The sequence below is a fragment of the Rhopilema esculentum genome, chromosome 3, assembly GCF_057945365.1.
Source record: "Rhopilema esculentum isolate cy_ngs chromosome 3, ASM5794536v1, whole genome shotgun sequence".
Lineage (NCBI taxonomy): Eukaryota > Metazoa > Cnidaria > Scyphozoa > Rhizostomeae > Rhizostomatidae > Rhopilema > Rhopilema esculentum.
This window is the reverse complement of record NC_142817.1, coordinates 3,100,043-3,125,306: the sequence shown is the minus strand read 5'-3', so window position 1 is coordinate 3,125,306 and position 25,264 is coordinate 3,100,043. Positions and strand designations below refer to the sequence as shown.

The following is a 25,264-nucleotide window of genomic DNA, read 5'->3' as shown; positions in this document are numbered from 1 at the left end:
CTGTCGTTATATAAAGCCTGAATTTTTGGCTGCCAATAATTCACTTGACAAATCAAACGCAGGAGCGCGGTTTTCGAATTGCGCGGTGTTCTCTGATCTCTGAACAGTTCGATTCTACTGTAATGGCTGGTCGGCCTAAAAAGGAAGAGTCGTATTCGGCAAGGCTTACGTTGCTTGTTCAAAAGAAACGAAAGAGCAATATTTCAATTGTCAAGCGCGATGCCATCAAGCCAGAAATGGAGAATTTTTACAACGTTTGCTTGATATTTTCGAAGACATTTCTGACGAAGATATCCAACAAGCCAATGATTATGGTAGCCAGCCCGAAGATAAAGCGAATGTCGAAAGCAGGTCTGTCGAAGGAATGCCAGAGACTGACAGAATACAAGGCATAGAATATGTTAATGTTATTCACAACACCAGTAGGAAAGCTGTGTCTGATTCTGTCAGGTAAGTTTTATGACATACTTGTTGGGCCTAAACATTCGTTCGGGCTTGCTTGTGTTTAATAGGTCAAATCAGTCAGTTGCAATGTGTTCAGGCATGTTCCAGGCTACGCAAACAGTTTCCTTTCTATCAAAATTGTTATTTTTCTTCTTAAATGGGTTTCTTTACGCTGTCAGTAATTGGTATCAAACAGAAAAGTGCTTCTAGTGTGTGACCGCCCAGGAAGGTTTCTTGCAACACATAATCAAAACGAGGTTATCGGGCAATTTATAACGACAGTGAGACCTTAAAGGGGCCTGTGCAACCAGCAGCCTTTGCGCGCTCGCATTTGTTTTGTTTTTCTAACTGTGTTCTTCTATGCAAGACAAAAATGGCGAGGAGAATTCGATGGGAAATTTCTGGTATCAATGTAGCGCTTCATTTGGTTTTATTTTGCGCGCAGCTTGTGCTAACGGCTTTCCACCATTTTCACGGACCACGGAAATGGCCGCCTTCCCAGCTTACGCCCGCAAAGGCTACTGGTTGCCCACGCCCCTTCAAGCGTATTTACTGTTTACGGAAATAATTAGTCACGTGATGACCTAGACGCTTCTTGAAAGAAGGAGATTATTACAAAATATTGTAAGCCACAAATGCATACAAAATCAAACTTTTTAGATGAGGCGTTTAATAGAAGGAGGCGTTTATAAGAGGACGGCGTTTAATACGAAATGAAAAATGAAAAATGAAAAATGACAAGTTTGCCAAATAAAAACGCCAAGAAAAGAGTGCGATGGAAAAAGATAAAAACATTCTTTAAACAATGTTCTCTTTTTCCCAAAAACCTAATAAAGATTGTTTGAAATTTTTTTTAAAGTTCATAAAAGATATGCTCATGTTAGGGAAATGTCAACGAATGTCAATATCCCTGTCTCTGTCAGAGTCCTTGTCTCTGTGACGTAAAATTTGATTCCATTCCATAAGTAACATACGTGTTTTCATGAGATACGTTTTTGATGTCATTAAATTACTACGGGTTCTTTGCCTTCTTGACTGCTTGAAGCTCATGACATTTTATAAAATTGCCAATTGATAATATTCTTATAGCAGATATGAAAAAGTAGTAATAGGGCTAATGGTAGTAGCCCTTGAAACAATGCATTGCAATGTTTCCTTGAAGACGAGCCTTTTATTATATATTAATCAGCATTTTAATTGGTAAGTATTGTTGCAAGAAAATGTTACCATTTTGGATTATATTGTCACATCTAGAGGAATTTCCAGATAGAAGACTGTCACATCTAGGAATGTGAGGAACACTTAACTACTAGCGAGATTCTAGATCAATGAGGTATTATTAGTGCATAAAGTTGTCATGTTCAGAAATCAATTCAACTCAGTAATGTTTCTTTTTCAACGTTCAATTCAATTAATTTCTAGATTGCGCCTTACGCCAATGTGATCATCAACGGTGTCTACTGGGCATCGAAGAACCCCCGTCTTCTCACGTACGAGGATGCTCTTACGCTGTTAGAGCCAAAAACAGAACATGACAAAAATTATGGGTGTCCTGATTTGCCACACACACTGTTAGCCATATGTGACATTTCTAATGATCTAGGGGTAAGTATCTTGTACAGGATTTGATTTTTGAAGTTTATGCACCGTTTTATTTTTATCTTATTTTGAAAAATTATAGTAAAGATGTTCTCAAGATTTTTTAATTTCAAATGACTTAAACTCTTGAGTTTTATGCTCAGTACGAGGTATAGGAAATTGTTATATAATTAATCATAAGAGTATGGGTTTCTGAAACGAGGAACTCTAAGCAATATAAAAGATAGATTGTCAACAACAGGATCATAAACACAGGGGTGTGTGAGGCTGTGCCCCCACCCCCTAAAATAAATCATCTTGGGAAATAATGATTATGTCTGGCAGAGAAAAAAAAACAATTCTGCGGCTGGCTGCTAGAAAAAAGGCTTACGTTTGCATTGCTAGCTCACGTTTGAAGATTTTTAGTAGAATTGTTTTAAAAAATTGGATTTAGTTTCATCTTTTGGCATATGACATAAAAAGAGGCTTTATATCAAAATAAACTGCAGCTGTTAAAATTAGTTGTTAACTTTTCGCTATACTATGACCACACCCGTCATCCCCCCGTTTTTTTTTTCTTGTTTTGCCAGCTTTAGCTCATAAAGCAAACTAGGAATTATCAAAACATTGTTCTTAACATATCTACATTCACTACCAAAAGTGCTAGAACACTGAAGTTGGTTTGAAAGGGTGAATTCAAATATTCCCCTCTCCCCCTGGGAATAATGCTGGTTTTCTATAAAGCCGCGTAGGAAATTACGAAGCAGGTTTTTTTCGCGTATGGTTTTTGGCTTAACTATAAGCATTGTTCTGGGAAAGCGGGTGGGTGAAAGTAGCAGTATATGAGAAAAGAATTATTGAATTAAAAAAAAAACAACGCCAGTTGCTTGGTGTCCCAAGTAATTTTTGCAGGTGATGTTTGGGGAAATTACCTCCTTTCTGTTAGTTGGTTCTCAAATTTAGTCCTAAAATTCTCTTTAATGAATATTGGATTATAAACCAAATTTCTTTTTCTTTTTTATGCTGCGTATCTAGATTTTTGTTATTCTACCTTCAGGGCTCAATAGAATTCATGAAAGAAAACACCACAATCGAGTGCCCCTTTGCTCTGCACGATATTAAAAAGGGAACAAAACAATTAGGGTAATGCCTCTCTTTGTTAATTCGATTATATCTTTTTCTTTTTGATTTTTGATTTTTTGATAGTGAAAATAATACGAAATACGAAGATTCTAAGTAGGTATTGAATATTTTTGTATCAAAATGTTATGTTTCGTTATATTTCTCTTCTCCTTGAAGTCCAATACTCTTTTTTGCCATTAGACAGTCCTACCAGATTCTAGAAAGGTTTCCCAGAGTCGGAGAAACATCACGGCCTCACGGCCATTGGCCGGAGGAAGGTTGTTGAAATAAATGGAAATTGAGGAAGGTGACCAAAAATTTGGAAACTGGAGGTGGTTGAAGAAATCGTATTGCCTTTTGGTTTTCAAAGTACAGTCAGACGAAAAATATAAAAAATCAAATAAAATTCATAAACCTGATGAATGTGTTTGCAAAACTGCTTTGCACTTTAAAATTCAGGCATTACCTCTTATGATTTATATATGATTTATTAGTTAACATATACATGTAACTTTTCATCTTTTTCAAAAACTACCTATAACGTTGCAAGGGGACGGAGTCAAGACTAGTTGAGTTCCCAATTTTTTTGACCAAGCCTTTTCAGAACCCATTAAATATGAGGCTGGACTCTGGGTTTTCCATTTATCCACAAAAAGCACTGAAACTAATACACGGCTAGGAACGTTGGAACGCTTGTAATTTGTCACAGTTTTCCCCCATGCGACCACACCTTTTTCTTTACTCTTAAACCCATATGTGTTTTTTTGTTTTTTTATAGAACGGCTGGCGATGGCGTTCTTATTTGCTCCATTGAAAACCTCCCTGCGCAGTTACCACGGGAAGCAACTGATTATTTCGGTCGACTTCTTCTTCCATGGATCGCAGAAATGGTATTTATTTTACTGAGTGATTGACTGATTTCATCTGACTGATTGACTGATTTCATCTTACTGATTGACTGATTTCATCTTACTGATTGACTGATTTCATCTTACTGATTGACTGATTTCATCTTACTGATTGACTGATTTCATCTTACTGATTGACTGATTTCATCTTACTGATTGACTGATTTCATCTTACTGATTGACTGATGTCATCTGATTGATTGGCTGATTTCATCTTACTGATTGACTGATTTCATCTTACTGATTGACTGATTTCATCTTACTGATTGACTGATTTCATCTGATTGATTGGCTGATTTCATCTGACTGATTGACTGATTTCATCTTACTGATTGACTGATTTCATCTGATTGATTGGCTGATTTCATCTTACTGATTGACTGATTTCATCTTACTGATTGACTGATTTCATCTTACTGATTGACTGATTTCATCTTACTGATTGACTGATTTCATCTTACTGATTGACTGATTTCATCTGATTGATTGGCTGATTTCATCTTACTGATTGACTGATTTCATCTTACTGATTGACTGATTTCATCTTACTGATTGACTGATTTCATCTGACTGATTGACTGATTTCATCTGACTGATTGACTGATTTCATCTTACTGATTGACTGATTTCATCTGATTGATTGACTGATTTCATCTTACTGATTGACTGATTTCATCTGACTGATTGACTGATTTCATCTGATTGATTGGCTGATTTCATCTGACTGATTTACTGATTTCATCTTACTGATTGACTGATTTCATCTGACTGATTGACTGATTTCATCTGACTGATTAACTGGTTACATCTGACTGATTTACTGATTTCATCTGACCGATTGACTGATTTCATCTGATTGATTGGCTGATTTCATCTTACTGATTGACTGATTTCATCTTACTGATTGACTGATTTCATCTGACTGATTGACTGATTTCATCTGACTGATTAACTGGTTACATCTGACTGATTTACTGATTTCATCTTACTGATTGACTGATTTCATCTGATTGATTGGCTGATTTCATCTGACTGATTAACTGGTTACATCTGACTGATTTACTGATTTCATCTGACTGATTGACTGATTTCTTCTTACTGATTGACTGATTTCATCTGATTGATTGGCTGATTTCATCTTACTGATTGACTGATTTCATCTTACTGATTGACTGATTCCATCTTACTGATTGACTGATTTCATCTTACTGATTGACTGATTTCATCTTACTGATTGACTGATTTCATCTTACTGATTGACTGATTTCATCTGACTGATTGACTGATTTCATCTGATTGATTGGCTGATTTCATCTTACTGATTGACTGATTTCATCTTACTGATTGACTGATTTCATCTGACTGATTGACTGATTTCATCTGACTGATTAACTGGTTACATCTGACTGATTTACTGATTTCATCTTACTGATTTACTGATTTCATCTGACTGATTGACTGATTTCATCTGACTGATTAACTGGTTACATCTGACTGATTTACTGATTTCATCTTACTGATTGACTGATTTCATCTTACTGATTGACTGATTTCATCTTACTGATTAACTGATTTCATCTGACTGATTGACTGATTTCATCTGATTGATTGGCTGATTTCATCTGACTGATTTACTGATTTCATCTGACTGATTTACTGATTTCATCTTACTGATTGACTGATTTCATCTGACTGATTGACTGATTTCATCTGACTGATTGACTGGTTACATCTGACTGATTTACTGATTTCATCTTACTGATTGACTGATTTCATCTTACTGATTGACTGATTTCATCTTACTGATTGACTGATTTCATCTGATTGATTGGCTGATTTCATCTTACTGATTGACTGATTTCATCTTACTGATTGACTGATTTCATCTTACTGATTGACTGATTTCATCTGACTGATTGACTGATTTCATCTGACTGATTGACTGATTTCATCTTACTGATTGACTGATTTCATCTGATTGATTGACTGATTTCATCTTACTGATTGACTGATTTCATCTGACTGATTGACTGATTTCATCTGATTGATTGGCTGATTTCATCTGACTGATTTACTGATTTCATCTTACTGATTGACTGATTTCATCTGACTGATTGACTGATTTCATCTGACTGATTAACTGGTTACATCTGACTGATTTACTGATTTCATCTGACCGATTGACTGATTTCATCTGATTGATTGGCTGATTTCATCTTACTGATTGACTGATTTCATCTTACTGATTGACTGATTTCATCTGACTGATTGACTGATTTCATCTGACTGATTAACTGGTTACATCTGACTGATTTACTGATTTCATCTTACTGATTGACTGATTTCATCTGATTGATTGGCTGATTTCATCTGACTGATTAACTGGTTACATCTGACTGATTTACTGATTTCATCTGACTGATTGACTGATTTCTTCTTACTGATTGACTGATTTCATCTGATTGATTGGCTGATTTCATCTTACTGATTGACTGATTTCATCTTACTGATTGACTGATTCCATCTTACTGATTGACTGATTTCATCTTACTGATTGACTGATTTCATCTTACTGATTGACTGATTTCATCTTACTGATTGACTGATTTCATCTGACTGATTGACTGATTTCATCTGATTGATTGGCTGATTTCATCTTACTGATTGACTGATTTCATCTTACTGATTGACTGATTTCATCTGACTGATTGACTGATTTCATCTGACTGATTAACTGGTTACATCTGACTGATTTACTGATTTCATCTTACTGATTTACTGATTTCATCTGACTGATTGACTGATTTCATCTGACTGATTAACTGGTTACATCTGACTGATTTACTGATTTCATCTTACTGATTGACTGATTTCATCTTACTGATTGACTGATTTCATCTTACTGATTAACTGATTTCATCTGACTGATTGACTGATTTCATCTGATTGATTGGCTGATTTCATCTGACTGATTTACTGATTTCATCTGACTGATTTACTGATTTCATCTTACTGATTGACTGATTTCATCTGACTGATTGACTGATTTCATCTGACTGATTGACTGGTTACATCTGACTGATTTACTGATTTCATCTTACTGATTGACTGATTTCATCTTACTGATTGACTGATTTCATCTTACTGATTGACTGATTTCATCTTACTGATTGACTGATTTCATCTGACTGATTTACTGATTTCATCTTACTGATTTACTGATTTCATCTTACTGATTGACTGATTTCATCTTACTGATTGAATGATTTCATCTGATTGATTGGCTGATTTCATCTTACTGATTTACTGATTTCATCTTACTGATTTACTGATTTCATCTTACTGATTGACTGATTTCATCTGACTGATTGACTGATTTCATCTGACTGATTAACTGGTTACATCTGACTGATTTACTGATTTCATCTTACTGATTGACTGATTTCATCTTACTGATTGACTGATTTCATCTGATTGATTGGCTGATTTCATCTGACTGATTTACTGATTTCATCTGACTGATTTACTGATTTCATCTTACTGATTGACTGATTTCATCTGACTGATTGACTGATTTCATCTGACTGATTGACTGGTTACATCTGACTGATTTACTGATTTCATCTTACTGATTGACTGATTTTATCTGATTGATTGGCTGATTTCATCTGACTGATTTACTGATTTCATCTGACTGATTTACTGATTTCATCTTACTGATTGACTGATTTCATCTGACTGATTGACTGATTTCATCTGACTGATTGACTGGTTACATCTGACTGATTTACTGATTTCATCTGACTGATTTACTGATTTCATCTTACTGATTGACTGATTTCATCTGACTGATTGACTGATTTCATCTGACTGATTGACTGATTTCATCTTACTGATTGACTGATTTCATCTGACTGATTGACTGATTTCATCTGATTGATTGGCTGATTTCATCTGACTGATTTACAGATTTCATCTGACTGATTTACTGATTTCATCTTACTGATTGACTGATTTCATCTGACTGATTGACTGATTTCATCTGACTGATTGACTGGTTACATCTGACTGATTTACTGATTTCATCTTACTGATTGACTGATTTCATCTTACTGATTGACTGATTTCATCTTACTGATTGACTGATTTCATCTTACTGATTGACTGATTTCATCTGATTGATTGGCTGATTTCATCTTACTGATTGACTGATTTCATCTTACTGATTGACTGATTTCATCTGACTGATTGACTGATTGACTGATTTCATCTGACTGATTAACTGGTAACATCTGACTGATTTACTGATTTCATCTTACTGATTGACTGATTTCATCTTACTGATTGACTGATTTCATCTTACTGATTGACTGATTTCATCTTACTGATTGACTGATTTCATCTTACTGATTGACTGATTTCATCTTACTGATTTACTGATTTCATCTGACTGATTGACTGATTTCATCTGATTGATTGGCTGATTTCATCTGACTGATTTACTGATTTCATCTTACTGATTGACTGATTTCATCTGACTGATTGACTGATTTCATCTGACTGATTAACTGGTTACATCTGACTGATTTACTGATTTCATCTGACTGATTGACTGATTTCATCTGATTGATTGGCTGATTTCATCTTACTGATTGACTGATTTCATCTGATTGATTGGCTGATTTCATCTTACTGATTGACTGATTTCATCTTACTGATTGACTGATTTCATCTGACTGATTGACTGATTTCATCTGACTGATTAACTGGTTACATCTGACTGATATACTGATTTCATCTTACTGATTGACTGATTTCATCTTACTGATTGACTGATTTCATTTTACTGATTGACTGATTTCATCTGACTGATTGACTGATTTCATCTGATTGATTGGCTGATTTCATCTGACTGATTTACTGATTTCATCTTACTGATTGACTGATTTCATCTGACTGATTGACTTATTTCATCTGACTGATTGACTGGTTACATCTGACTGATTTACTGATTTCATCTGACTGATTTACTGATTTCATCTTACTGATTGACTGATTTCATCTTACTGATTGACTGATTTCATCTGACTGATTAACTGGTTACATCTGACTGATTTACTGATTTCATCTTACTGATTGACTGATTTCATCTTACTGATTGACTGATTTCATCTGACTGATTGACTGATTTCATCTGACTGATTAACTGGTTACATCTGACTGATTTACTGATTTCATCTTACTGATTGACTGATTTCATCTTACTGATTGACTGATTTCATCTGATTGATTGGCTGATTTCATCTGACTGATTTACTGATTTCATCTGACTGATTTACTGATTTCATCTTACTGATTGACTGATTTCATCTGACTGATTGACTGATTTCATCTGACTGATTGACTGCTTACATCTGACTGATTTACTGATTTCATCTTACTGATTGACTGATTTTATCTGATTGATTGGCTGATTTCATCTGACTGATTTACTGATTTCATCTGCCTGATTTACTGATTTCATCTTACTGATTGACTGATTTCATCTGACTGATTGACTGATTTCATCTGACTGATTGACTGGTTACATCTGACTGATTTACTGATTTCATCTTACTGATTGACTGATTTTATCTGATTGATTGGCTGATTTCATCTGACTGATTTACTGATTTCATCTGACTGATTTACTGATTTCATCTTACTGATTGACTGATTTCATCTGACTGATTGACTGATTTCATCTGACTGATTGACTGATTTCATCTTACTGATTGACTGATTTCATCTGACTGATTGACTGATTTCATCTGACTGATTGACTGGTTACATCTGACTGATTTACTGATTTCATCTTACTGATTGACTGATTTTATCTGATTGATTGGCTGATTTCATCTGACTGATTTACTGATTTCATCTGACTGATTTACTGATTTCATCTTACTGATTGACTGATTTCATCTGACTGATTGACTGATTTCATCTGACTGATTGACTGATTTCATCTTACTGATTGACTGATTTCATCTGACTGATTGACTGATTTCATCTGATTGATTGGCAGATTTCATCTGACTGATTTACTGATTTCATCTGACTGATTTACTGATTTCATCTTACTGATTGACTGATTTCATCTGACTGATTGACTGATTTCATCTGACTGATTGACTGGTTACATCTGACTGATTTACTGATTTCATCTTACTGATTGACTGATTTCATCTTACTGATTGACTGATTTCATCTTACTGATTGACTGATTTCATCTTACTGATTGACTGATTTCATCTTACTGATTAACTGGTTACATCTGACTGATTTACTGATTTCATCTTACTGATTGACTGATTTCATCTTACTGATTGACTGATTTCATCTTACTGATTGACTGGTTACATCTGACTGATTTACTGATTTCATCTTACTGATTGACTGATTTCATCTTACTGATTGACTGATTTCATCTTACTGATTGACTGATTTCATCTTACTGATTGACTGATTTCATCTTACTGATTGACTGATTTCATCTTACTGATTTACTGATTTCATCTGACTGATTGACTGGTTACATCTGACTGATTTACTGATTTCATCTTACTGATTGACTGATTTTATCTGATTGATTGGCTGATTTCATCTGACTGATTTACTGATTTCATCTGACTGATTTACTGATTTCATCTTACTGATTGACTGATTTCATCTGACTGATTGACTGATTTCATCTGACTGATTGACTGATTTCATCTTACTGATTGACTGATTTCATCTGACTGATTGACTGATTTCATCTGATTGATTGGCTGATTTCATCTGACTGATTTACTGATTTCATCTGACTGATTTACTGATTTCATCTTACTGATTGACTGATTTCATCTGACTGATTGACTGATTTCATCTGACTGATTGACTGGTTACATCTGACTGATTTACTGATTTCATCTTACTGATTGACTGATTTCATCTTACTGATTGACTGATTTCATCTTACTGATTGACTGATTTCATCTTACTGATTGACTGATTTCATCTGATTGATTGGCTGATTTCATCTTACTGATTGACTGATTTCATCTTACTGATTGACTGATTTCATCTGACTGATTGACTGATTGACTGATTTCATCTGACTGATTAACTGGTAACATCTGACTGATTTACTGATTTCATCTTACTGATTGACTGATTTCATCTTACTGATTGACTGATTTCATCTTACTGATTGACTGATTTCATCTTACTGATTGACTGATTTCATCTTACTGATTGACTGATTTCATCTTACTGATTTACTGATTTCATCTGACTGATTGACTGATTTCATCTGATTGATTGGCTGATTTCATCTGACTGATTTACTGATTTCATCTTACTGATTGACTGATTTCATCTGACTGATTGACTGATTTCATCTGACTGATTAACTGGTTACATCTGACTGATTTACTGATTTCATCTGACTGGTTGACTGATTTCATCTGATTGATTGGCTGATTTCATCTTACTGATTGACTGATTTCATCTGATTGATTGGCTGATTTCATCTTACTGATTGACTGATTTCATCTTACTGATTGACTGATTTCATCTGACTGATTGACTGATTTCATCTGACTGATTAACTGGTTACATCTGACTGATTTACTGATTTCATCTTACTGATTGACTGATTTCATCTTACTGATTGACTGATTTCATTTTACTGATTGACTGATTTCATCTGACTGATTGACTGATTTCATCTGATTGATTGGCTGATTTCATCTGACTGATTTACTGATTTCATCTTACTGATTGACTGATTTCATCTGACTGATTGACTGATTTCATCTGACTGATTAACTGGTTACATCTGACTGATTTACTGATTTCATCTGACTGATTTACTGATTTCATCTTACTGATTGACTGATTTCATCTGACTGATTGACTGATTTCATCTGACTGATTAACTGGTTACATCTGACTGATTTACTGATTTCATCTTACTGATTGACTGATTTCATCTTACTGATTGACTGATTTCATCTGACTGATTGACTGATTTCATCTGACTGATTGACTGGTTACATCTGACTGATTTACTGATTTCATCTTACTGATTGATTGATTTCATCTTACTGATTGACTGATTTCATCTTACTGATTGACTGATTTCATCTTACTGATTGACTGATTTCATCTGATTGATTGGCTGATTTCATCTTACTGATTGACTGATTTCATCTTACTGATTGACTGATTTCATCTGACTGATTGACTGATTGACTGATTTCATCTGACTGATTAACTGGTAACATCTGACTGATTTACTGATTTCATCTTACTGATTGACTGATTTCATCTTACTGATTGACTGATTTCATCTTACTGATTGACTGATTTCATCTTACTGATTGACTGATTTCATCTTACTGATTGACTGATTTCATCTTACTGATTTACTGATTTCATCTGATTGATTGGCTGATTTCATCTGACTGATTTACTGATTTCATCTGACTGATTAACTGGTTACATCTGACTGATTGACTGATTTCATCTTACTGATTGACTGATTTCATCTTACTGATTAACTGGTTACATCTGACTGATTTACTGATTTCATCTTGCTGATTGACTGATTTCATCTTACTGATTTACTGATTTCATCTTACTGATTGACTGATTTCATCTTACTGATTTACTGATTTCATCTTACTGATTGACTGATTTCATCTTACTGATTGACTGATTTCATCTTACTGATTAACTGGTTACATCTGACTGATTTACTGATTTCATCTTACTGATTGACTGATTTCATCTTACTGATTGACTGATTTCATCTGACTGATTTACTGATTTCATCTTACTGATTGACTGATTTCATCTGACTGATTGACTGATTTCATCTGACTGATTGACTGGTTACATCTGACTGATTTACTGATTTCATCTGACTGATTGACTGATTTCATCTGATTGATTGGCTGATTTCATCTGACTAATTTACTGATTTCATCTTACTGATTGACTGATTTCATCTGACTGATTGACTGATTTCATCTGACTGATTAACTGGTTACATCTGACTGATTTACTGATTTCATCTGACTGGTTGACTGATTTCATCTGATTGATTGGCTGATTTCATCTTACTGATTGACTGATTTCATCTGATTGATTGGCTGATTTCATCTTACTGATTGACTGATTTCATCTTACTGATTGACTGATTTCATCTGACTGATTGACTGATTTCATCTGACTGATTAACTGGTTACATCTGACTGATTTACTGATTTCATCTTACTGATTGACTGATTTCATCTTACTGATTGACTGATTTCATTTTACTGATTGACTGATTTCATCTGACTGATTGACTGATTTCATCTGATTGATTGGCTGATTTCATCTGACTGATTTACTGATTTCATCTTACTGATTGACTGATTTCATCTGACTGATTGACTGATTTCATCTGACTGATTAACTGGTTACATCTGACTGATTTACTGATTTCATCTGACTGATTTACTGATTTCATCTTACTGATTGACTGATTTCATCTGACTGATTGACTGATTTCATCTGACTGATTAACTGGTTACATCTGACTGATTTACTGATTTCATCTTACTGATTGACTGATTTCATCTTACTGATTGACTGATTTCATCTGACTGATTGACTGATTTCATCTGACTGATTAACTGGTTACATCTGACTGATTTACTGATTTCATCTTACTGATTGACTGATTTCATCTTACTGATTGACTGATTTCATCTGATTGATTGGCTGATTTCATCTGACTGATTTACTGATTTCATCTGACTGATTTACTGATTTCATCTTACTGATTGACTGATTTCATCTGACTGATTGACTGATTTCATCTGACTGATTGACTGCTTACATCTGACTGATTTACTGATTTCATCTTACTGATTGACTGATTTTATCTGATTGATTGGCTGATTTCATCTGACTGATTTACTGATTTCATCTGACTGATTTACTGATTTCATCTTACTGATTGACTGATTTCATCTGACTGATTGACTGATTTCATCTGACTGATTGACTGGTTACATCTGACTGATTTACTGATTTCATCTTACTGATTGACTGATTTTATCTGATTGATTGGCTGATTTCATCTGACTGATTTACTGATTTCATCTGACTGATTTACTGATTTCATCTTACTGATTGACTGATTTCATCTGACTGATTGACTGATTTCATCTGACTGATTGACTGATTTCATCTTACTGATTGACTGATTTCATCTGACTGATTGACTGATTTCATCTGATTGATTGGCTGATTTCATCTGACTGATTTACTGATTTCATCTGACTGATTTACTGATTTCATCTTACTGATTGACTGATTTCATCTGACTGATTGACTGATTTCATCTGACTGATTGACTGGTTACATCTGACTGATTTACTGATTTCATCTTACTGATTGACTGATTTCATCTTACTGATTGACTGATTTCATCTTACTGATTGACTGATTTCATCTTACTGATTGACTGATTTCATCTGATTGATTGGCTGATTTCATCTTACTGATTGACTGATTTCATCTTACTGATTGACTGATTTCATCTGACTGATTGACTGATTGACTGATTTCATCTGACTGATTAACTGGTAACATCTGACTGATTTACTGATTTCATCTTACTGATTGACTGATTTCATCTTACTGATTGACTGATTTCATCTTACTGATTGACTGATTTCATCTTACTGATTGACTGATTTCATCTTACTGATTGACTGATTTCATCTTACTGATTTACTGATTTCATCTGATTGATTGGCTGATTTCATCTGACTGATTTACTGATTTCATCTGACTGATTAACTGGTTACATCTGACTGATTGACTGATTTCATCTTACTGATTGACTGATTTCATCTTACTGATTAACTGGTTACATCTGACTGATTTACTGATTTCATCTTACTGATTGACTGATTTCATCTTACTGATTTACTGATTTCATCTTACTGATTGACTGATTTCATCTTACTGATTTACTGATTTCATCTTACTGATTGACTGATTTCATCTTACTGATTGACTGATTTCATCTTACTGATTAACTGGTTACATCTGACTGATTTACTGATTTCATCTTACTGATTGACTGATTTCATCTTACTGATTGACTGATTTCATCTTACTGATTGACTGATTTCATCTTACTGATTGACTGGTTACATCTGACTGATTGACTGATTTCATCTTACTGATTAACTGGTTACATCTGACTGATTTACTGATTTCATCTTACTGATTGACTGATTTCATCTTACTGATTGACTGATTTCATCTTACTGATTGACTGATTTCATCTGATTGATTGGCTGATTTCATCTTACTGATTGACTGATTTCATCTTACTGATTGACTGGTTACATCTGACTGATTGACTGATTTCATCTTACTGATTAACTGGTTACATCTGACTGATTTACTGATTTCATCTTACTGATTGACTGATTTCATCTTACTGATTGACTGATTTCATCTTACTGATTGACTGATTTCATCTGACTGATTTACTGATTTCATCTTACTGATTGACTGATTTCATCTGACTGATTGACTGATTTCATCTGACTGATTGACTGGTTACATCTGACTGATTTACTGATTTCATCTTACTGATTGACTGATTTTATCTGATTGATTGGCTGATTTCATCTGACTGATTTACTGATTTCATCTGACTGATTTACTGATTTCATCTTACTGATTGACTGATTTCATCTGACTGATTGACTGATTTCATCTGACTGATTGACTGATTTCATCTTACTGATTGACTGATTTCATCTGACTGATTGACTGATTTCATCTGATTGATTGGCTGATTTCATCTGACTGATTTACTGATTTCATCTGACTGATTTACTGATTTCATCTTACTGATTGACTGATTTCATCTGACTGATTGACTGATTTCATCTGACTGATTGACTGGTTACATCTGACTGATTTACTGATTTCATCTTACTGATTGACTGATTTCATCTTACTGATTGACTGATTTCATCTTACTGATTGACTGATTTCATCTTACTGATTGACTGATTTCATCTGATTGATTGGCTGATTTCATCTTACTGATTGACTGATTTCATCTTACTGATTGACTGATTTCATCTGACTGATTGACTGATTGACTGATTTCATCTGACTGATTAACTGGTAACATCTGACTGATTTACTGATTTCATCTTACTGATTGACTGATTTCATCTTACTGATTGACTGATTTCATCTTACTGATTGACTGATTTCATCTTACTGATTGACTGATTTCATCTTACTGATTGACTGATTTCATCTGACTGATTAACTGGTTACATCTGACTGATTTACTGATTTCATCTTACTGATTGACTGATTTCATCTGATTGATTGGCTGATTTCATCTGACTGATTAACTGGTTACATCTGACTGATTTACTGATTTCATCTGACTGATTGACTGATTTCTTCTTACTGATTGACTGATTTCATCTGATTGATTGGCTGATTTCATCTTACTGATTGACTGATTTCATCTTACTGATTGACTGATTCCATCTTACTGATTGACTGATTTCATCTTACTGATTGACTGATTTCATCTTACTGATTGACTGATTTCATCTGATTGATTGGCTGATTTCATCTTACTGATTGACTGATTTCATCTTACTGATTTACTGATTTCATCTTACTGATTGACTGATTTCATCTTACTGATTGACTGATTTCATCTGATTGATTGGCTGATTTCATCTTACTGATTGACTGATTTCATCTTACTGATTTACTGATTTCATCTTACTGATTGACTGATTTCATCTTACTGATTGACTGATTTCATCTGATTGATTGGCTGATTTCATCTTACTGATTTACTGATTTCATCTTACTGATTTACTGATTTCATCTTACTGATTTACTGATTTCATCTTACTGATTGACTGATTTCATCTTACTGATTAACTGGTTACATCTGACTGATTTACTGATTTCATCTTACTGATTGACTGATTTCATCTTACTGATTGACTGATTTCATCTTACTGATTGACTGGTTACATCTGACTGATTTACTGATTTCATCTTACTGATTGACTGATTTCATCTTACTGATTGACTGATTTCATCTTACTGATTGACTGATTTCATCTTACTGATTGACTGATTTCATCTTACTGATTAACTGGTTACATCTGACTGATTTACTGATTTCATCTTACTGATTGACTGATTTCATCTTACTGATTAACTGGTTACATCTGACTGATTTACTGATTTCATCTTACTGATTGACTGATTTCATCTTACTGATTGACTGATTTCATCTTACTGATTAACTGGTTACATCTGACTGATTTACTGATTTCATCTTACTGATTGACTGATTTCAACTTACTGATTGACTGATTTCATCTTACTGATTGACTGGTTACATCTGACTGATTTACTGATTTCATCTTACTGATTGACTGATTTCATCTTACTGATTGACTGATTTCATCTTACTGATTGACTGATTTCATCTTACTGATTGACTGATTTCATCTTACTGATTGACTGATTTCATCTTACTGATTTACTGATTTCATCTTACTGATTTACTGATTTCATCTTACTGATTGACTGATTTCATCTTACTGATTGACTGATTTCATCTGATTGATTGGCTGATTTCATCTTACTGATTTACTGATTTCATCTTACTGATTTACTGATTTCATCTTACTGATTTACTGATTTCATCTTACTGATTGACTGATTTCATCTTACTGATTGACTGATTTCATCTTACGGATTGACTGATTTCATCTTACTGATTAACTGGTTACATCTGACTGATTTACTGATTTCATCTTACTGAATTACTGATTTCATCTTACTGATTGACTGATTTCATCTTACTGATTGACTGATTTCATCTTACTGATTGACTGGTTACATCTGACTGATTTACTGATTTCATCTTACTGATTGACTGATTTCATCTTACTGATTGACTGATTTCATCTTACTGATTGACTGATTTCATCTTACTGATTGACTGATTTCATCTTACTGATTAACTGGTTACATCTGACTGATTTACTGATTTCATCTTACTGATTGACTGATTTCATCTTACTGATTAACTGGTTACATCTGACTGATTTACTGATTTCATCTTACTGATTGACTGATTTCATCTTACTGATTGACTGATTTCATCTTACTGATTGACTGGTTACATCTGACTGATTTACTGATTTCATCTTACTGATTGACTGATTTCATCTTACTGATTGACTGATTTCATCTTACTGATTGACTGATTTCATCTTACTGATTGACTGATTTCATCTTACTGATTGACTGATTTCATCTTACTGATTTACTGATTTCATCTTACTGATTTACTGATTTCATCTTACTGATTGACTGATTTCATCTTACTGATTGACTGATTTCATCTGATTGATTGGCTGATTTCATCTTACTGATTTACTGATTTCATCTTACTGATTTACTGATTTCATCTTACTGATTTACTGATTTCATCTTACTGATTGACTGATTTCATCTTACTGATTGACTGATTTCATCTTACGGATTGACTGATTTCATCTTACTGATTAACTGGTTACATCTGACTGATTTACTGATTTCATCTTACTGAATTACTGATTTCATCTTACTGATTGACTGATTTCATCTTACTGATTGACTGATTTCATCTTACTGATTAACTGGTTACATCTGACTTATTTACTGATTTCATCTTACTGATTGACTGATTTCATCTGACTGATTGACTGATTTCATCTTACTGATTGACTGATTTCATCTTACTGATTGACTGATTTCATCTTACTGATTGACTGATTTCATCTGACTGATTGACTGATTTCATCTTACCGATTGACTGATTTCATCTGACTGATTGACTGATTTCATCTGACTGATTGACTGATTTCATCTGACTGGTTAAAATGACAAATTTCGCGCAGCTGATGTAACAGGCTTTGTTGGTTCTTCTGTTGAGGAAGGTGACCGGACGTTTCAGCCGGCTTTCGAACATATGATGAGTTGATTTTGACATTTTGTTCTTTTCACAATAATCAGACTTACATTTACATCCTCACTGTTAACTTCAGTTTACTTCACTGATTTCTCAAATTTTCTTCAATATTTTCTCTTTTAGGTGAACTGCGATGCTCACAGACCCCTTTCAATGGAATCTGGAATTTCTAACGTGGTCAAAAATGTGAGTTTCTTTGCGGCAACCCAGGCATTGTAATAATCAACCTTTAGTGCTGAAAATTTTGTGCGTGTTGCAAGTCAGAAAAGGAAGCTTGCAAAGTACCATGGGAAGTTTTATAGTGTGTTGAATTCTGTGTTGGATGTCTATTTTTGAAGAAGACAATATAATGAAAACAATGAGAATTTCAAAATCTTATTTATATAAAAATTCGACGTTTGTAAGTTATAATTGTAATACAAAATTGAACAATAAACAAAGTTTCTTATCAGCGATATATTCGTTAAGGCCTGAAATGCTTTTATCTTTTGTTGCGTAGTGTTGTGCAATGTTTGTTTTTTCATCGAAAACATTTCCTCGAAAGTATTTTATCATCTAACATAAAAATTTTGAGATTAGAGATACTTTTTGATTAGAATGTTTCCTAGTGTCCTTAAGAGCACGATTCGGAGAGTTTTCTCTTGATCTGACAGTTTGTTTTCCCCAATTTTCAAGCAGCTTCCCTGACCAAACAGAGCTCTTGATATGTGAATCGATAAAAGTATTTTTAGAATTGTTTGATTTGGACTTTATCTTTGTTCTCTGTTCATAACTTAATGAACCAAGCCAAAATGTATTTCTTTAGCCAACATTAGATACTAATTAGCCATATCTCACCTATGAGGTATTTCCAAGTATTCTTTTAGGATATGTGTTCAAAATTTTTTCTTTTAAAAATTGATTTTGAATGACGTCACACTTGAAACCTCGTTTTAAGACTCTCTTTGAAAGAAAGATCACCTATATGTCTCATTAAGGCTGGGTCTATCATTTACACTCCGAAAGTCACTCGTTTGCTGTATTTTGAAAGGAATGTAATTGCTCAATGCCTTTAAAACCTTTCAGAGTACACCCTTACCAAATAGGTTTAAAAACAAAGTAGACATTTTCTGTGCGCTATGGAACCCTGTTAACCTAATTTTTTAACTATTTTTTTCAAATTATTTAAGACTTTTAGTTTATTAAGGATGTGAATCTTTGGGAATACTTATAATATATCTCGCTCTAAGCATACCAACGCCCATCCAAAGCGCTTTTTCCCGAGATAAGATTATCACAAGCGTTATGGAATCAAAATGGTTTTACAGCTGAGATTACGTGAAAGTAACGGCCGTTGAATAACTCATTGGATCCATCTAGCACTAGCTCAGTTTCCTTAATCTATTCTGCCTTATAACGCTCCACAAGATACGCTCATAAGCTTTAAGCTGCATAATATCGTTACTGCCAATATTCAGACAGTAGTCAACACCAAAGTTGGACGATTTATTATGTGTTCATGTGTTATGCCGCATGTTAAAGCTTTTCCTGTAGTGATGTTACTAAGCTTGGTGATATTTACTATGACGTGAGCAATTTCAATTCTGCATCGACAGGCTATTATTTGTTCAAATGGCGAACTAACTGAGAACTACAAGTACATAGCAGATTTGCGAGCAAGGTATACTATATAAAACCTTCCGTCCTTACGATATCTTTTTAGTCTTTTAAAACTCTCTTCTGTTTTGAAATATTGCCTAGAATATTTCTGGCTTTTCTTGTCTAGGCACTGCTGCAGATTTCTGGCACTAGTTGTCCTATAATTGATCGTCCATTTGGGCACTTGTGCTTTCTCAATGTCCCTCGCAAGATTTCACGATCTCCTGCAGTCTTCATGCACCAGTTATGCCACTGAATGAATAATTTCAATGTTTTCATTCTTATTTACAGGCATGAGAATGAAAGGAAGCAAGCAAAGCTTGGCTTCCAATCTTCTGTATCGAAGAAAATTCTTGTTCTTGGTGCTGGAAAAGTTTCGAGTCCTTTTATTGAGTATCACACAAGACGCCAATCCACGGGCGTTACAGTTGGTAAGTTCATGTTTATTATTGATAGAGCGAAATGGTTTTCATCTACTGTATGATTAATTTCAAATTGGTTCGCCCTCTTTTTTACAGCTTAGTTCGTCCTCTGTATCTTAAATGTAAAAAAAGGAAGTGAATAATGGTGAAATATATCTCAAAGTTCTGATTAGAAGTAAAACAGTTTTAATTATCGTTATTTTTTCTCTCACAAACATCAAACTTCTGAATATCCACTCCACGCAAAAATCTTCTTTATTCCCTTCTCCGTTTTGATTCCCAATTTTTTCTCCCATTACTTATTTTCTTTCTCCCAGTACTCATTTCCCTGTACTTTTCTTCCCCCTTTTTCTCTCATATCTTTTTATTGCTCTCTTGTGCTTTAAACACTCACAATCAGATCTCATTAAATTGCCTCTATGTTTTTTCCTTTTCGCCACAATCTTTTTTATCACCATACTTCTTTCACCCGTAATTGGTTCTCTCCTTCTTTTGATCTTCAATGTTTTCTTATGTCTGACTCTGAACCGTCTTTTTTCCTTTCTGATTCTAACTTTTTCGCCCTTTTCTTCTATATTCTTTTTCATCCCCCTTTCCTCTCTTCCCCTTTTTTCTCTCATATGTATTCATCGCTTTCTTGTGTTTTTCCTTTCTACTTTTCTTTGTCTTTTCCTTTATATACTTCTTGCTTCCCCTCTTTCTCTCGCTCCTTCCTTTTCTTTCCCATTCTCTATTATCGCCTTTTTTTAATACCCTTTTCCTTCTTAAATGCTCATGACATGCTATTTATTCCAATAAAGACAAAATGTTTCTTTGTTTTCTATCTTCACTTGTGTTTGTTACCAGATCCTAATACACTTGATCCAATATACAGTGTCTTTTGACTCGTTAAACGCTCTTTTAGTCTCTAGGTCTAAAGATAGGGTTCAGCACCTGGCCAATCGACACGAGAACACCACCCCAGTCGTGTTAGACATTGAACGTTCTCATGAAGGATTGGATAAGCTAATTCAATCACACGATGTTGTAGTAAGGTGAGTTTGGAAAGATTTAGTTAAATGTATTTATTATTGAGTGGAGAGTCGAATCTGTGGATTTGATACCAAAATGCCTTCAAATACCACTTATTTGCTGGGAAAACTCTATTCTTTCTTGCTAGCTTTCGCCAAAGAAAATTAATTTGCTTTAGTTACTTACAAACTTATTTCTCAAGCTTTTCAAGTATTATATTATTGAAAATTACTTCCGTACATTTTTCACAATACCAGTTTGATAATATTAATTCCCTAGCTTGTTGCCGTATTTGCACAGCCCTACCATCGCATCTTTATGTATCAAACACAAAAAGAACATGGTAACTGCAACTTATGTGCTGCCTGCTATGAAAGAACTTCACGAAAGGTATATTTTTTAACCATAACTTCCTTTTTTAAGATATAGAGAACACTTAACAAAACTGCCTTGTGGTTGGATGTGGTATGCCAGTGACGAATTTCGAAAACTTGATTTTTTCCTTTAGTATCATAAAGCAAGGAGTAGATGGTACTGATGCAGTGGCCGAGTCACGGGGGGGGGGGGGGGGGGGGACTAGCCCCCTCTTCTCAGAAACTTTGTCCTTGAGATTCTGGCAAATCAGAAGAGAAAACCTCGGGGGAGGGGGGGGGGTGTATCTACGCTATCTAGATCGCCAGAAGCTGATTTTGTTATTAAGCCATCCATAACATTATTTTTATGTACAATTATCACCTTGTCAGTAATTTTGTAGATTACTGTCCTTTGTTTCATGAGATTGTCTACTATAAAATCTTCTTTTGATGTGCAGCGAGAAAGATATTTCCAACAGAATTGACTTGTCAACTTTTCGAAAACAATTCACCATCAAATCGAGGAGGTTGATATTATAATCCATAATATTAAACAGCTAAAAACTTTATCGATTAGAACTTTACGATCGTTGTATTAGATTTCGTGACAGTGTAGCTTTTGAAAGGTTTGCTAGTAGCATTTGTTTATAGGTCTTTTCATGATTTTTTCACACGTAAAATTTCTATTTTCAAAACTCTGAAATTAAGTTTCAGGCAATAGTGTTCATTGCCAGCGGCAAATTAAATGACATTTCTCGGGAGACAAGGGTTGTTTTCTAAAAAAGAAGATGCTTCTTACGGTAAGAGGGCATGGCGTTAAAGGGCGTGGTCCTGGACCCCCTTTGGCCTCTCCCATGTAGCCCGGGCTGGAGCCGCCACTGCACAGATGCCTGGTTTGGTTTTGATGCTCAATGATTTTTATTCTGCAAGATCATGATTTTTCATACCTTACAATTCCTTTTGTAAAATGGGGAAGGAAGATGCACCCACTGCTATATTTGGGAAAAGCCAAGCTTGATATTTTTTGAACTATGAATTTCATTTGATGCTTCTAGATCACAAATAATTTAATTTCATTTGTTTTTAAAATTTTGATTGTATATATATATATGTTATATGTTATATATAACTGAATTTAGATCCAATAAAGTTTTTATTTTTCTCGGGGGATCACTTATTGACATGTTAAAGATTGGTAGCAAACATTTAAGGGTAAACTTGACCTGAAATATTTTGGTCGCCTATAGATTCTCGTTGACTGACCCCCCCCCCCTCTTCCTCCCCCCCCAGTGTCCTATGAAAGTGGATACAAATGATGAGGCCTTTCTTAAATTCGTTTCAACCCCGTTGAACTTCGTCTCTAAAACTAAACTACTACGATAGAATAATGAGCTCTAAGATACTGGGGTAATGAGATTGGAGAAAGCCTTCGCATTTATCTAGAACATCAACTTTTATCATTTAAGCAGTCTTTCATCACGTTATTCAAAACAAGAAATACTTGTAAGACGTTGCCTTGTCTGTCCAATGAGATTTATATCTTAGGGATTTTTGCGTAATAAAGCTTTTGAAGTTAATTAAAAATTCGTCAAATTTATGCTACTGATATTCAAACATGTCTATTATGTGCTTTGTCGCGGCTTTAATTTTAAATCAGATAATTAGCGGATATGCATTGCTAGGAAGCATTGGGCAACCCGGCAATCTTTATTAGGACTTTCAGAAAGGTCATCCTTGATAAGTGTAGAGGACCAAAGAGTTTCCTCTTCTATTAATCCGCTCTCTCTGAAAAGACGAGTGTTAACCTCCATCATTAAGCCCCCTCTCGTTCAAGCCTGGAGATAAACCCCGGCTACAAAAACATTTACTCTCACCAATTTCGAAATAAGCCCCAATATGAATGAAGGCCCTTCTTTTTTAAACCACATTCTAGAATGTCCAAAATGAATAAGGCCTCTATTCTATGACCCTTTTCGATTTTTCATGGTAAGAAGTAACAGAGTTTCTTTGAATGAAATGGTTTTTTCAACAGGGCGAAGGAAGCTGGAATAACCATCTTTCAAGAAAATGGACTAGATCCAGGAATAGACCATTTACTGGCCATGGATTGCATCGATTCGATTAAGGAAGAAGGTGGCAAGGTTGGAAGGCTTATTAGATTGGTTTTGAATTCTTGAGAATTGTGATATATTTTGTCATCGTTACTTATACTGTAATGATTGTACAACTCGATCGAGTCTGTTTATTGAGTCCAGATAACTACAATTTTTACTGAAGTCCATTAAACCGAAATCCAAACTGGCTGTCCTTAGTTTTTCAAAAAATCTGAGGCTGTATTTTTCTTGATATGTTCTCAAATTTTTAGGGTGTAAGCAGGACAGTTACTGGCTATTGCGCTCTAGGGAAGTGTTTAGGCCTTGTTTGCTAACAAAGTGAGTGAGACATGCTTCGATCGGCGACAAGTTTGAAAGTTCACCTAAAAGCATACCTAGATTGCAAAACACTTCTCCTTTTTTGAGATGAAACTTTTCCAAAATCACTTTTTACAGTATCTCAACCGCACATTGTTCTTAATATGTTCTTAACTTTTGATCAGTTTTCAGGCTCCTGTTCGTATAGAATAATTCATATAAAAAAATGAGTGTAAGAATATTTTGAAGGTGGTCCTCT

General features: G+C 34.4%; 1 protein-coding gene across 2 annotated transcripts in view; it reads left to right on the top strand.

Moving 5' to 3' along the window:
* LOC135692727 (alpha-aminoadipic semialdehyde synthase, mitochondrial-like) overlaps positions 1–25,264 on the top strand; it is a 43,700-nt gene that overhangs the window by 9,961 nt on the left and 8,475 nt on the right. For both annotated transcript variants that reach the window (XM_065211008.2, XM_089112054.1), the window contains exons 8-16: positions 1,867–2,049; positions 3,080–3,165; positions 3,923–4,034; positions 19,294–19,356; positions 20,766–20,830; positions 21,100–21,239; positions 22,135–22,264; positions 22,521–22,631; positions 24,627–24,735. In XM_065211008.2, coding sequence (XP_065067080.2) covers positions 1,867–2,049; positions 3,080–3,165; positions 3,923–4,034; positions 19,294–19,356; positions 20,766–20,830; positions 21,100–21,239; positions 22,135–22,264; positions 22,521–22,631; positions 24,627–24,735 — 999 coding nt within the window. The remainder of the gene's footprint in view (positions 1–1,866; positions 2,050–3,079; positions 3,166–3,922; positions 4,035–19,293; positions 19,357–20,765; positions 20,831–21,099; positions 21,240–22,134; positions 22,265–22,520; positions 22,632–24,626; positions 24,736–25,264) is intronic.